This window comes from Bison bison, unplaced genomic scaffold (assembly GCF_000754665.1).
Source record: "Bison bison bison isolate TAMUID 2011002044 unplaced genomic scaffold, Bison_UMD1.0 scf7180017864247, whole genome shotgun sequence".
NCBI lineage: Eukaryota > Metazoa > Chordata > Mammalia > Artiodactyla > Bovidae > Bison > Bison bison.
In genome coordinates, this window is record NW_011494819.1 from 169,325 (window position 1) to 183,872 (window position 14,548).

The 14,548-nt window shown below is 47.4% G+C and overlaps 1 protein-coding gene across 1 annotated transcript; it reads right to left on the reverse strand.

Moving 5' to 3' along the window:
• Window positions 1-912: 912 nt before the first annotated feature.
• LOC104993819 (3 beta-hydroxysteroid dehydrogenase/Delta 5-->4-isomerase) lies at window positions 913-11,584 on the reverse strand. Its single transcript, XM_010847214.1, has 4 exons — window positions 10,790-11,584; window positions 10,435-10,655; window positions 5,670-5,834; window positions 913-2,137 (listed from the first exon to the last, which is right to left on the reverse strand). Exons 2-4 carry the CDS (start codon window positions 10,577-10,579, stop codon window positions 1,326-1,328), a joined length of 1,122 nt encoding a protein of 373 aa, XP_010845516.1. The 5' UTR covers window positions 10,580-10,655; window positions 10,790-11,584; the 3' UTR covers window positions 913-1,325.
• Between the last annotated feature and the right edge of the window lie 2,964 nt (window positions 11,585-14,548).

The window sequence follows — 14,548 nt, forward strand, 5'->3', positions numbered from 1 at the left end:
GGACCCTGAGAAGGATGAGAGGGCTAGTGGTTAGGGAGCGATGGAGGGAAGGGAAAGAGGCTGAGGAGGAGAGAGGGAAGGGGAGAGAGGAGGCAGGGTGAGGGAGAGATGGGGAGGAGGAAGGAGAAGCAGGAGGAGCAGGAGCTAAATCTGGAGGAGCTAAATCTCTACTTTTGCACCGAGTGGGAGAGACATTTTCAGGGACATTCACATCTGTTCCCTTTACTTGCCTAGGAACCCGTCATGTGGCTTCACCGTGATTTGAAAGAACATTGGATTATTGACTTCTGAGTTACCGGAGTGGCCAACACACGCATCCATCCACGTGTGTTCTAGGGACCTTCAAGGACACTGGCACTGGCAGTGAGGCTGGCTGCACCTCTGCCTCTCCCTCTCCTCCTGGCTGACGAGGGTAGGAAAACCTCCCAGATTCCATGAGGGGCTCTCCTCAGTCCTCCTCTCCTCAAACACCTGCACAGGACCGGGCAAGAAGGAGGTGACCCAAGAGATCTGGGCTCTCCCAAGAGTCAATACTCCATGTCCAGAGCTCCCGCTGCACCCTGGCAGCTCATTCACCAGCAGGAGACACAATTCAGTGGCAGATAAGGGTTTTCAAGTTTTTCTGGGTTAAATGTCCTGGTCTGTCACTAGTTAGTGTGATTGTGAACATGTTTCCTTATTCATAAAAGGGAATAGCCAGTCATCCCTACCTCGTAGGTTTCTGGTGAGGGTTAAATAAGTGAGTCATTCAGTAGGTGCCTAAAACATAGTAAGTCCTCGTCAATCCCATTGTCCACTTCCCCAGCACTCTGCCCAACCCAGTCCCATGCTGCTTCTCTGAATAGGAAAGGCTGATATCTGGAAATGGAGGGGAAAACAAAAGAGACTGTTTTCACGTAAACCACGGCTTCCTCCAGATTAGTCATGAAAACGTTGATCATTTTTATTGAGATACATGAAGGAATATGAACTTTTAAAAGAAATGCTTCCACATTTAACAAAGAAAGTGGGACTAAGAGGCAAAACTCGAAGTTACAAGAAGCCCAAATAACTCAGAATCTGCCACTGAGATTTTGGTGCCAGCAGCTGCAGCAAATCACCTTGTCTGTCCCCTGGAGGCGGGTAGGGAAGAAAGCTCCCACTTGGGCCATTGACAGACACAGTTTCTGGTGGTGGAAGGCAGATAGTAAGGTGACCATCTTCTAAAAGGGAGGCAGGAGGACCCAGGCTTGTGTCCGTGTTACTTTCTGTATGAAGCCTCAAGGGGAGCCCTCGATAGACATCTACTAACTAATGTCCACGTTCCTATCATTGTCACTCCCAGGTCAGTGAATCTTTGTTTTCAGGGTCTCTTTGTGCTGTTTCACCAGGGAGCCAATCCACTCCTTGGTTTTCTGCTTGGCTTCCTCCCAAGTGTAGAGGGGCTCATACCCCAGATCTCGCTGAGCTTTCTTATAGGAGAAGGTGAACACGCTGTTGGAAAGAGTCACTAGGTGGCGGTTGAAGCAAGGGTTATATTTGTAAATTGGACTGAGCAGGAAGCTCACTATTTCCAGCAGGAAGGCAAGCCAGTACTGCAGAGAAATAGGAAGGCTCATCCGGGAATCCAGGCAGAAGCCCCATTCTTTGCTCAAAGTGTAATTGAGGTCATCGTAGCTTTGGTGTGGCGTGTCGTCTGAGATGTAGTAGAACTGTCCTTGGATGTTCGGGACCTTTTTGGGGTCCCTCAGGGCCCTCAAGGCCAGAATGTGGGCCCAGGCCACATTGCCAACATAGACTGGGTTGACTCTTGAGAACTTGCAGTGATTGGTCAGGATGCCGTTGTTATTCAAGGCTCCGTGCATGTAGGCAGAGAGGAATGGGCTCCCCTCCCCGTAGATGTACATGGGCCTCAGGGCACAAGTGTACAAGGTGCCACCATTTTTCAGAGCCCACCCATTAGCTCCCAGCACAGCCTTCTCAGCAAGCTTCTTGCTGTATGGGTATGGAGAGGACCATGCCGATTCATGATGCTCTTCTTCATGGCCGTCTTGGATGATCTCCCTGTAGGAGTTGGGCCCAGCCACTTCTATGGTGCTGGTGTGGATAAAGACCGGTACGCTGGCCTGGACACAGGCCTCCAACAGCAGCTGGGTACCTGCCCGAAGGAAGCACACCGTCAGTGTCAGGACACAGCCCAGGCCCAGCCCTGCCACGGACCGTGTCTGCGCCTCGTCCTGAAGTGCAGTGGCTATTACATGTGAGCAGTGCATTATCTCTGGCTAAGATCCAACCATGCTAAAGCCGTAGGACAAAAGGGAAAATGAAAAGATGAAAGGAGAACAAGACTTGGGTTCTGGACCGCAAGCATTTGGATTTCATGGACTTTGGGGATTTACATGGAACATGTTTGTACTTTTAATGTTGGAAAAGAACGAGTTGCCACTTTATATTTTGCACAGTAACGAGATTTTAAAACGATCATTTGTCATCTCCAGCACCTCATTAAAGGTGGGCTGAAATGAAAAAGTGAAAGTGCTAGTTGCTCAGTCGTGTCTGACTCTGCGACCCCATGGATTGTAGTCTGCCGGGCTCCTCTGTCCATGGAATTCTCCAGGCAAGAATACTGGAGTGGGTGCCATTTTCTTCTCCAGGGGATCTTCCCGACTCAGGGATGAACCTGGGTTTCCTGCATTGCAGGTGGCTTCTTTACCATCTGAGCCACCAGGGAAGTCCTAAAGACAGCTGTTGTAAACTTAAAAAAATTAGGAGGCCATACTCTTAGAATAGGGACAACTCTGGTCCATAGGAGGACAGTTGAAGGACTCACATCTCTCTCTCTCTCACACACACACACACACACACACACACACACACACACACACAGAGTTGTATGTAAGTAATGTGAGCGTGCACGCTAAGCTGTTTCAGTTGTGTCCAACTCTTTGTGATCCTATGGACTGTAGCCCACCAGCCTCCCTGTCCAGGGGATACTCCAGGAAAGATGCAAGTAATATATACTCTTAAATATAAATTGAATTGTTGGTATTTTCTTATCTTTTTTTTTTTTTGAAGACCAATAAAAAATTGTCACAAGGACTTTTTGTCACTGAGCAAATGAACGGTGAGGAGAAGCTGGAGATCCGGACTGTGTTTCTGATTTTGCTTCTTGCAAAGGCCACTCCTAATTCTGGCTATGACTCCTTTTACCGAGGAATGAAAAACTGAGGTGGTAAACCTTTTCTCAATACTAGTCTTCTGGAGCCTGGCAATGGCTTTATATGTTGAGCCTGGTGAAGAACCAGAAAGGAGTGCGCCCTCTGCTGGTAATATCTGTCATGGGAGGATCTTGTAGAATTCCTTAACCTGGGGAGAATTTTAGCTCCTAGAGGTAACCCAGAGTCTTCCCTACAGGAAAGAAATGATTTCCTGGAAAAAACATCACTTTGGAGTGGTATTTAAAAAAAAAAACCCTCTTAATATCTTTGTGCAATTTGATTTTCAGGAAAGACAGCCTCGTTAAAAACATTTAAATCTAAAAGCAGAGATATTTCAGAGCTAATGGTAAAGAATCTCCTGCCAATGCAGGAGGCGAAGGAGACACAGATTTGATTCCTGGGTCGGGAAGATCCCCTGGAGAAGGAAATGGCAACCCACTCCAGTATTCTTGCCTAGAGAACCCCATGGACAGAGGAGCCTGGTGGGCTGTGGTCCATGGGGCCAGAGTCGGACACGACGGAGCCACTGAGCATGCACTCACGTGAACTGCACAAGAAGAAATGACCGCGATTGTGAAGCATTTTCTAAACCAGAGAGTGATGCAGTGATCCTAGTTTTAGTCGATGGAGGCCTCCAACTCTTCCTAGGGATTTCAAATCCCCAATGCTGGGAGCTGTGGAGAGTAGGAAATTATGGAGTAGGGGAGCTGAAAACTCAAGACCCGTTAGCACTCTCTTGGCAGTGCGGGGGTAACCAGGGGCATGGCTAAGGCAAAACTAGAAAGGGTCTTTTTTGAGACTGTGATTTTAGGCCAGAGATGCAAAAGCAAAGAGTTGCTTTAGAAAAAGAGTCTCTGTGTAGACTAATTCTGGTGGGCAGGGTGTGGAAGGCAGATGCGCTGGGGGTTGGGGTGCTGTGGTCCTAGAGAGACTGGCCTCCAGGGATCAGAGGAGGATACTACACAGCAAGCCAATAAGGGATTTCAGCTAATTCCTTGAGCAAAGTGTCTAGATTTTAAGTCGATTGGAAAGTCACAGTTCAGAGAGAGCCAGGAAGCATTTAAGGGATAAGGATCTTAAGATGCTATACTTTGGACACCTGGCTAGGAGCTACTCTTCAATAATAGACCTGGTGGGACTTCCCTGGTGGTCCACTTCTAAAGCAGGAGGGCATGGGTTTGATCCCCGGATAGGGAACTAAGATTCCATATACCATGTGGCACACCCTAAAAAATGAACAACAACAACAACAAAAAAAGACCTGGTAGTGAGCTGAAGCTGAAGCTCCAATACTCTCATGACCTGATGCAAAGAGGTGACTCATTGGAAAAGACCCTTATTCTGGAAAGATAGAGGGCAGGAGGAGAAGGGGGTGACAGAGGATGAGATGGTTGGATAGCATCATTGACTCGGTGGACATGAGTTCGAGCAAACTCTGGGAAATAGTGGACAGGGAGACCTGGCATGCTGCAGTCCACAGGGTTGCAAAGAGTCAGACACAACTGAGCAACTGCACAAATGAACTGAAGAGATGGTATTATGGATAATGTAAAACTAGTCTTCTTAAGAAGATACTACAGGAAGACCAGAGCTGGCTAATTCTGTACTGCCAGACCACTGTGAACCAGCTTTGGTAGTTTTCTTGTGAGGAACTCTTCTCGGGGATGAGCAGAAATTCTCTCAATGTTCTCACTACCCTTATAATCCTTCCTGTGCAGGAAGTCTTGCCTGAAGGAAACCAGCCCAGAGCTGTGGCCCATTACTCCTCACCTGGGAGCATCTTATATCACAAAGCTGTTAGTTAGTTCTTGGCTGTCCTGTGACCCCCAGCTTATAACCACACAGAAGGGCTAACGTGATGACCAAGGAAACACTTTTAAGTTCTGGTTCCAATGCAGTGGAGGCAGGAGGTGGTCGGAGAACAAGAGTTTGAGGTTGGAGTTGAGTCAACACTTGATTGGACCAGGAGAAAGGTTTTTGTGGCCTTTGGACTTACCGAGGTGTGGGTTTAAATTCTAGCCTGTTCACTCCTCTCCACAGGGCCTTAGACAAGTTATTTAGCCTGTCTCAGCCCCAGTTTCCTCATCTAAAAAACTGAGGATGATGGCTATGAGTCTGTTGATTGGAAGAAAGTATGTGAAAGTGTTAGTCGTTCAGTCGTATCTGACTGTTTGCGACCCCACAGTCTATAGCCCACCAGGCTCCTCTGTCCAAGGAATTCTCCAGGCAAGAATACTGGAGTGGGTTGCCATTTCCTCCTCCAAGGGATCTTCCTGACCCAGGGATCAAACCAGGGTCTCCCAAGTTGTAGGCAGATTATTTGCTCTCCAATCCACCAGGAATCTCTGTTGGTGGTGATGAGCAAAAATGCTTGGTGTCCACCCAACAGGTGTTCACCAGGCGCCCCCTCCCTTATCCTGGCCTCCCTTATCACTGGCCCACCTCCCTCCAGCTCCTCCCAGGATCCTGTACCTTTCACATTGACGTTCATGATGGTCTCTCTTGGGACAGCATTCCTGACGTCAATGACAGAGGCGGTGTGGATGACCACTGAGGTGCCCTGGCAGGCCCCCTTCAGGCACTGCTCATCCAGAATGTCTCCTTCCAGCAGGGTCAGCTTGATCTTGCTCTGGAGCTCTGTGTGAACAGGAGGCAGGTCACTGGAAAGCTCTCTGCATCTGAAAGTTTCCTGATAAAGGTGGCATTTTACCTAGGTCTTCAAGGACAGGTAGACTGAGGGGAAGGAGAGATCGGGAGGAGAGGTGAACAGCCCATGGAAGGAGCAAGTCAACAAGGGCATAGCAATCAGAATGTGCAGCATTTCTTGAGAAACAGCAAATATCTCTTTCCATCCCATCTCCTTCCAAAAACATAAAAAAGAGAGTTTGAGCTATGAGGAGTCATGAGTACCTGGCACACGAAATTGTGAAAGAGACTCATGCGGCACGTATAAAATTCATTAAGGAAAGAATTTGCATTTAATTCAAATTAAATGCAATGGGGAATCGGGTATGGATTTGGAATTAAAGGAGAAATGTAAGCAAGAATTGTGGTGTAGGAAGCAAACCCCTGCTGCAGTATTATAAAGCGGATCAAGGTGGGGTGTGGCTAAGAAAAAGCAAGGTGATTGAGGGATTAATCGGGCCATGGCACCACAGTTTACATGACGAGGACTGGAACCAGGGATCCAGCAGAGGGAGTTGAGAAGAGAAGTACAGAAGGTTTGACTTTCAGACCTTACCTTCCAGGTCCTGGTTCTTACTGGAGACGGGCTGAGAGGAAGAGTCAAAGGCAGCCCGAGTTTTTTCCTCTTGAGTGATTAAGAGCATGGTGGTGCTTTTTAACAGGAATTTAGAATGAGCCCCAATGCTGAATTTAACTGCAAGAGCTCTTATTAGATATCATCAAAAGCAGATATCAGTGCTGAAAATGAGCTAGCCACCAAGGCACTAACATTCTGACTCTCTTAGCCAAGGGTCACAGAGATGTCATCAGGGTCTCCGGCTCCTCTGAAGCCCAGGGAGGTGGCACAACATCATCACCTCAGATTAGTGTGGTCCTACTCTGTGCGACCCCACAGACTGTAGCTGGCCAGGCTCCTCTGTCCATGGGATTCTCCAGGCAAGAATACTCGAGTGGGTAGCCTTTCCTTTCTCCAAGGAATCTTCCCAACCCGGTGGTCGAACCTGGGTCTTCTGCATTGCAGCCAGGTTCTTTACTGTCTGAACTACCAGGGAAGGCCCACCTTAGATTAGCCCATGAAATAAATGCCACACAAAGAGCTTGGATAAATACCCTGCACTTATTTTGTGCTATTTATTTCACACATGACTTTCAGCTTTCTAATTTCCTTCCCCAGCCATCTCATGAGACAGGGATTCCAATTTCCACTTTACAGGCAAGGCCATACAGGCTCAGAGGAATAGTCTTAAGTCACACTTCTAATGAAGGCTCCAGCCTGCCCACCTGCCTTCAAGCCTTGCTTGCTGTCCCATCACCCACTTGCAGGACAGCAGATCAGTTCAGGATCAGTCAATTTAAATGAAATGGGCAATGGAGGCCAGAGAACAGTGAGAGAGAAATCCAGAGTGAAAAGTCTCCTGCATGGCAGGTAGATTTTTTTTTACCACGGAGCCACCAGAGGAGCCAGCCAGACAGCCTGGGTTCAAATCCAGTTTTTCCATTTTCCAGGTGTGGGACCTTGAACAAGTTAATTAACCTCTGCTACATCTGGTCTGTATGTTTGTGTCCCCTCAGATCCATTGTTGAAATCCTAATGTGATGGTGTTAGGAGTTAGGGGCCTTTGGGAGGTTATTAGATCGTGAAGGTAGAGACCTCATAGATTGAATTTCCTTCTTCGGTTACAACTTGGTAAAACCATCTGCTCTCCTTTAAGCCTGTTTGAGATTAGCTCCGCCCCAGCCCCTTCCACTCCCAAAAGGCCACAGAATGGGACAAAGGCAGAGGAGTTAGCTGGAGAGCAGAATTTTCTGATTGTGTCTCCACCTCTGCCCTGCCTGTCCCTTCCCCTTCCTCTCTTTCAAGGCTGACCAGCAGACTGGCTCAAAGGCCAAGCGAGGAAAGACCGCTCACCCATTAGTCTGCAGGGATGCAGAGTGACAAGCAGAGGGCGCTGTAGATGCCTCAGCTGGAACCCCTAGCTCCCTCCTCCTCCAAGCCTCTGTGGGCTTGGCCAGTGTTTTGCATAGACTGAATATGCAGTGTAAGCTTACCTGTTGTGAGCGGGGTTGGAGGGAGCCCTAGAGAGAAGCTACTAGACAGACTAGCAGTTGAGAGCACAGATACTGCAGCCAGACCGTGCATGACTCTTTGCAACCCTATGGACTGTTGCCTCCAGGCTCCTATATCCATGGAATTCTCCAGGCAAGAATACTGGACTGGGTTGCCATGACCTCCTCCAGGGGGCCTCCCCGACCCAGGGATCGAACTGGTGTCTCCTGAGGTGGAACCTTGAACAAATTAGTTAACCTCTGCTATGTCTGCATGTTTCTGTCCCCTCAGAGCCATCGTTGAAATCCTAATTTGATGGTGTTATGAGTTAGGGGCATGTGGGAGGTTATTAGATCATGAAGGTAGAGCACGGATAGGATTAATGTTCTTATAGAAAAGACCCCAGAGAGATCCCTCATGCCTTCCACTGAGAGAGGGCACAGCAAGATGGTGCAGCTATGAACCAGCAAGAGACCTCTGACCAGAACTTGACCCTGCCTGAATTTTGGACTTCTAGACTTCAGATGGCTCAGTGGATAAATAATTCACCTGCAATGCCGGAGACACAGGGAGTGCAGGTTCGATCCCCGGGTTGGAAAGATCCCCTGGAGGAGGAAATGGCAACCCACTCCAGTATTCTTGCCTGGAAAATCCCATGGGACAGAGAAGCCTAGCGGGCTACAGTCCATGGGGTCACAGAGTTGGACATAACTGAGCGACTAAGCGCACACACACACAGACTTCAGAACTGTGACCCATACATTTCAAATTATAAGATACCCAGCCTGCAGTATTTTGTTACAGCAGCCTGAATTGACTGGATTCTTCTATGCCTGTATTCTCATAAAAAAAAGAAAAAAATAAACTGAAGCTCTGTTACCCATCCCAGAGAGAGGGTTGTGATGAGGAGCGAATGAGTTGACACACGTAAGACGCTGGGCACAGCGCCTGGCACAAAAGGGACCCTGTAAGTATTCTCTATCGTTATCTTGACAGAGGCCCCTGCCCACCCACCACAGCACCTGACTTATTCACCTTGGGAGCTGTTGCGCTAGGTTGAGCATCACTCTCTCTGGGCATAAGTCATCAGCCTGCATATATTGCTGGGATGTAGGGATTACTAAAGGTTGGTGTTAATCATTTGTGAATTTTTTTTAAAAAATCAAAGACACTGTTGAAGCAGAGGGTAGAGGAAACAGACATTTGCAGAGGTCGGGGAGGGGAAAGGAGAAGAGAGTGATGGGCAGGGGCCAGGAGAGTGAGCTGGGGAGGAGGACTTTAAGTGGGGACGGGGGTCCTGGGCAGCCAGGGCCTGTGTGTAGATGGCCAATCCACCGGGGCTGGGGAGGGGAGACAGGGAGTTGGTTTGGGGGCACACAGGCGGGAAATGGGAGAGACTGAAGACTCACTTTGTCAAGAGTTGGCCCTCGGGCCATTGACTGGGGCTCGTCTGAGCTCTGCTCCCCATCGATCCCAGAGACTTTGACAAGTCGCTTTACCTTTGCGGACTTCAATTCCTCATTGTCCAGGCGGGTGTTACCCTCTCCTACCTTCTTCACAAGGATATTTTGAGGATCCGGGAGCAAAGCAGATTGGAAAATACACTATAAATCAAGCGTTTGCCTTGGCACTATGGGCAGCAATCAGGAAAGAGAGCCATGAGCTGCTTTAGCAGATTCTGTAGTCATGTCCTTGTGATGATGAGGAGAGAGGCATATAGTACAAAGAGACGCACAGGGAATCCCCTCGAGGTGTGTCTCCATTCAGGCTGCCTCTAGTTCTCTTTCTGGCTTCTTTGTTGCATGCCTGTGCATCCTCTCCTCCCCCCTCTTTCTGGCTCCTTCTCTAATTCCCTCTCTCTCTCATTCACACACACACACTCACAGAGACACACACGCACTCACACACTTCACCCCCTCTTCCTTCTATTTCACCTTCAACAGAGATGCTCAGTGAAGCCACAGAAACATAAGGGCAATCAAGAAGCTCTGGAACTCACTGGTGGCATCTCCAGGTTAACAGCACTGGCTCACTCTTTGCAGACAGTACATAACAAGTAACAAGTTGAAACACTGAAGACTCGTGGACAGGGAGAAAACTGAAACATGATTTTCTAGATGAGAAGAACAGACTCTAAGTGTCTGGTCCACCGCCCACCCTCTCACCCTGGGTTGGGGCCCCTGACCCATCTGGGACTGCACCATGTATTACCCTACCCCGTCTTCTGACACTACTTGTGATTACACCATGGTATTACTCCATCTGTGATCTTCCTTTCTGATAACAGGATTAGCCTTGATTTGGCTACCATTTTCCTTAAGCTGCTAGACAAGAACCCCCTCCCCCACACCCACATAAGTCTTCAAAGGGAGCTACACACCCATGACTCGAGCTTCAGTTCAGTTCCGTTGCTCAGTCACGTCCGACTCTTTGTGACCCCATGAATCGCAGCACGCCAGGCCTCCCTGTCCATCACCAGCTCCCGGAGTTCACTCGCTTACTTACTAGAAAATTCCTCCCGAACTTCTGGTCTGAAGACTTTGTCTAGCACCCGGATTTCCTGCAGATCCTTCTCCTCCACCAACAGGCAGATGATCCTCTGGCCCAGAAAGCCTCCTCCTCCGGTCACGAGGCAGCTCCACCCTGCCATGGCCAAATCTGAGCACTGAGAAACGCTCACCAGGAACCAGAAAGCACTGGGGGGCAGTTTGGGCGAGAGGACGATGCTGGAGAGATCCACAAAGAGTTCAAGTGATTCCGTGCTCATAAAGATACACTGTGTTCCTTCTATTCCATTTTTGCAAAAATCCCTTGTGCCCACCTCCCAGGAGTAGCAGAAAGAAAGTGAAAAAGCTCTAACCGGTCAGATTGTGGCAAGCCAGATGAAAGCACCCAGGTTCTGATCTCCAGATCTCCAAAAGACGGGACTGGAGAGAGCTTTATATGCTGCTGCCTCTGACTCAGCCGACTCAGCCTTGAATTCTTACAGTGTACACATTGCTCACATCTCCTCACTTCCTCTCCAAGCAGTAGTGACCTTTACCTTGTAGCCCTCATTCCTCTAAGGCATAGGAGGAGAGAGCAAGCTTCGAGGCCACAGCGCGATAAAGATTCTTGATTCTACCCTCAACAGGGCTCCTGGCAGTCAGTGTCTGCTGTCTGGGATCCACCGTCTGTGAACTTAAACGGGACGGGGCGAAATCTCCAGCACTGTGAACTGTTGCCTCATGCAGCAAAGACATCTGGAGGGCGTGGGGGTGAGGTGGGTCCACGGTAGCCTGTTGTCTCCTCTGTCAGAGTGTTCTTTGAAGTGTTGCTGTTTTGCAGAGTTTAGAGTTTAGAAATTTGCAGTGATGGAAGCTCCAATCACTAAATTCGGTGGAAGGCAATTTTCTTTCCCACCCAACATATCTGGATCCTCAGTTTCTTTCCCCCTGCAGAGCTCTGGGTTTCTGGAGGAAAAGCACCGTTGAAGGGAAGCTATCTGGTGATAACTGTCTAGTTCTATGACCTGTACAACGTGAGTAGGTATATGGCTGTTAGCATAACTATCTCCACCTTGGTCCCTTACAGTTTCTCCTGTCCTTTCACTAACCCTAACCAGGACTGTACAGTGAACCACTTCTCTGTTATCAAGGGTTTTTTGTTTTTTTTTTTTAAAGATATTAGTTGTTGTTGTTATTTGGTCACTAAATGGTGTCCGACTCTTTGTGAACCCATGGACTATAGCCCAACAGTCAATGAAGATTCTCCAAGCAAGAATGCTGGACTGGGTTGCCATTTCCTTCTCCAGGGGATCTTCCTGACCCAGGGATAGAACCTGGGTTTCTTGTGTCTCCTGCATTGGCAGGAGGATTCTTTACTGCTGAGTCACCTGGGAAACGCAATAGATACTGCTTAATAACTGTTAGGGCCAAATGGCCTCTAGGCTCTGTTAGTCCCAAACGACAATGAAACTATTTGTATTCCTGGCACCCATGAAACTAGTTACCCTTTCATAAATACTAATTTAGGAATGTATGTCTTGTATGCAGGAGTTCCTAGCACCTACCTCATACCCTAGGTTAGTTATAAAATTGTCCCCATGGCCCCTCAGCAATGCTCAGTACGTGTGTGAATGCTTGTGGGTCATTGTCCACCAAACCCTGCTCTGTAAGTTACACTCTGATAAACTGATCCAACGATTACATGGAGCTGCCTGCTTCACTTTTCCTTCCCAAGATGTCTTCTCAGTTTGATGGGCGTGCCTCCAACAGTAGGGGTCTGTAGCTGTGGGCCATAGTAGCTTTTATTATGAATGTTTGTACTCAACTCACATTTGGTTTGCAAAAACACTCTCAGTAGATTCTTGAACAGATGATACTTAAATGTTTCAGAAGCCTATACCCCAGAGATGTCCAAATACCACTGCCATCAGCATCTCAAGATACTGTCAAAAGATTGAGGTGTAATTTACGTGCCTTAAAATGTCCAGATCTTAAACGTTAGTTCAACGAACCATTGCAATTATGTACAGCTATGTAAGAAACCACCCAAAACAAGATCTAGAATGTTTTTTTTCCCTGCAAAAAATTCTTTCCTGCCCATTTTCAGTCAATTCCCACCCTTCCAACCTACCCCAGAAACAACTACAGTCTGGTATTTAGTGGATAGATATTCTCCTAACTTTTCTTCTAAAGCCTTCATCATTCTGGATGTATATTTAAATATAGAATTCATCTAAAATCAAGTTTTATACACTGCATACAGGAAATTTTACTATTGTATTCCTCTACTGTCTATCTATTTTCTCTCATCAATATCTCGTTTTAATTATTTGCTTGCTTTTATGTACTTTGTGTTTAATTTATACTTTTCAAGTTTCTTGTGGTCGAAGATTAGATACTTGATTTCTTCTTTTTGACAATGGGCATTTGCATTTAAAGCTACAAATTTCTGTTTAAGCACCATATTACCTGCAACCAACAGTGTTTTTTTTTTTGGTGGGGCACACATTGAAGGCATGTGGGATCTTAGTTCCCGGACCAGAGACTGAAGCTGCAGACTACCGTGGAAGCACAGGGTCTTAACCACTGGGCCACCAGGGAAGTCCCTTAGCAGTTTTGTTACCATTCAGGTAAAAATATTTTCTGACTTACCTGTGGTTTCTTCCTTAATGCATGAGTTATTCCTAAGCATGTTGTTAAATGTCAGAAACCAGAGATTTTCTAGATAATGTTACCAATTTCTAAGTTAATACTATAGTGGGCAGAGAATATAGTCCGTATGATTTTGATTTTCAGATATTTATTGACAGTTGTTTGGTGGCTCAGTACAAATGGTCTGTCTTAGTGAAACGCCACAAGCACTTGAAAAGAATTCTTTAAATTGCCAACAGTTGCAGAGAGTGATGCTTTATAGGAGTGGGTTTGACACCCTCCTTCAGGTCTCCCCCTCTTCCTGCGTTGTGGATATCCTCCTCTTGTCACTTGGGACTTGCTCCCAATGCCTCAAATGCCCTTGCTTGGGAAAGGCACTGAGCTACAGCGTCTTCTTCTCTGAGCACTAACTAAAGGCCCTCGGTCTCACTGAGACCTGTGGCGCCTATCTGAGGTCATCAAGATGCCTCGTACAGCTTTGCCTGCTGTGGGGATGCTGTAAGTGGGCATTTATACCTCCTATCCCCTCCAAGGCTGGGGCTGAAGAGCTAATTCCCCCAGCTCTTGGAAATGTTGGAGGCTGGTAGATTTCATCTAGTTTCTCTCTGAGGATTGCCTTCAGCCAAAGAACCAGTGGAACAAGAGTTCAGAGTCGATGAGTGGAATTGATAAACCGTGTAGACGGTGAGAGATAAAGGGGAAGGCAGACGGGGGCCAGAACATTACTTTTGTTTTGTTTTCAGACATCTTTGCTGTAAAACAAATTTACATGACATAAAATTAACTTATTTTAAGTGTACAATTCGACTATTTTAAGTAAAATTATGAACTTGTATAACCATCACCATAGTCCTGTTTTGGAACATTTCTGGGTTTGTGTATGTGCGTGCGTGTGTGTACTAAGTTGCTTCAGTCGTGCCCAACTTTTTGCAACCCTATGGTCTATAACCTGCCAGGCTCCTCTGTCCATGGGATTTCCCAGGCAAGAATACTGGGGCAGGTTGTCATGTCCTCTTCCAGGGGACCTTCCTGACCCAGGGATGGAACTTGAGTTTCTTACGTCTCCTGCATTGGCAGTTGGGTTCTTTACCACTCGTGTCACCTGGGAAGGCCTGGAACATTTCTATCCCCACTAAAAGATCTCCTGTACCCATTAGCAGCAACTCCTCATTCACGCTCCCCAGCTATGTGAAAGTCCCTCAGTCACGTTCAACTCTTTGTGACGCCATGGAGTATACAGTCCGTAGAATTCTCTAGGCCAGAATACTGAAGTAGGTAGCCTTTCCCGTCTCCAGGGGATCTTCCCAACCCAGGGACTGAATGTCTCTCACATTGCAGGTGAATTCTTTACCCCAGCTGCAGACACCCTTTAATTAACTTTCTGACTCTATAGATTTGCCTTTTCTGAACACCCTATAGGTAGAGTCATACAGTGAGTGCATGGTCTTTTGTGTCTGGCTTCTTTTTCTTACCACGACACA

Coding starts and splice junctions, on each gene's coding strand:
- LOC104993819 (XM_010847214.1), bottom strand. CDS start 10,579: ATGGCAGGGTGGAGCTGCCTCGTGACCGGAGGAGGAGGCTTTCTGGGC. Junction 5,835..10,434: donor AGTTCGGGAGGAATTTTCTA/GTAAGTAAGCGA, acceptor CTGTTCACACAG/AGCTCCAGAGCAAGATCAAG. Junction 2,138..5,669: donor CATGAACGTCAATGTGAAAG/GTACAGGATCCT, acceptor TCCTTCGGGCAG/GTACCCAGCTGCTGTTGGAG.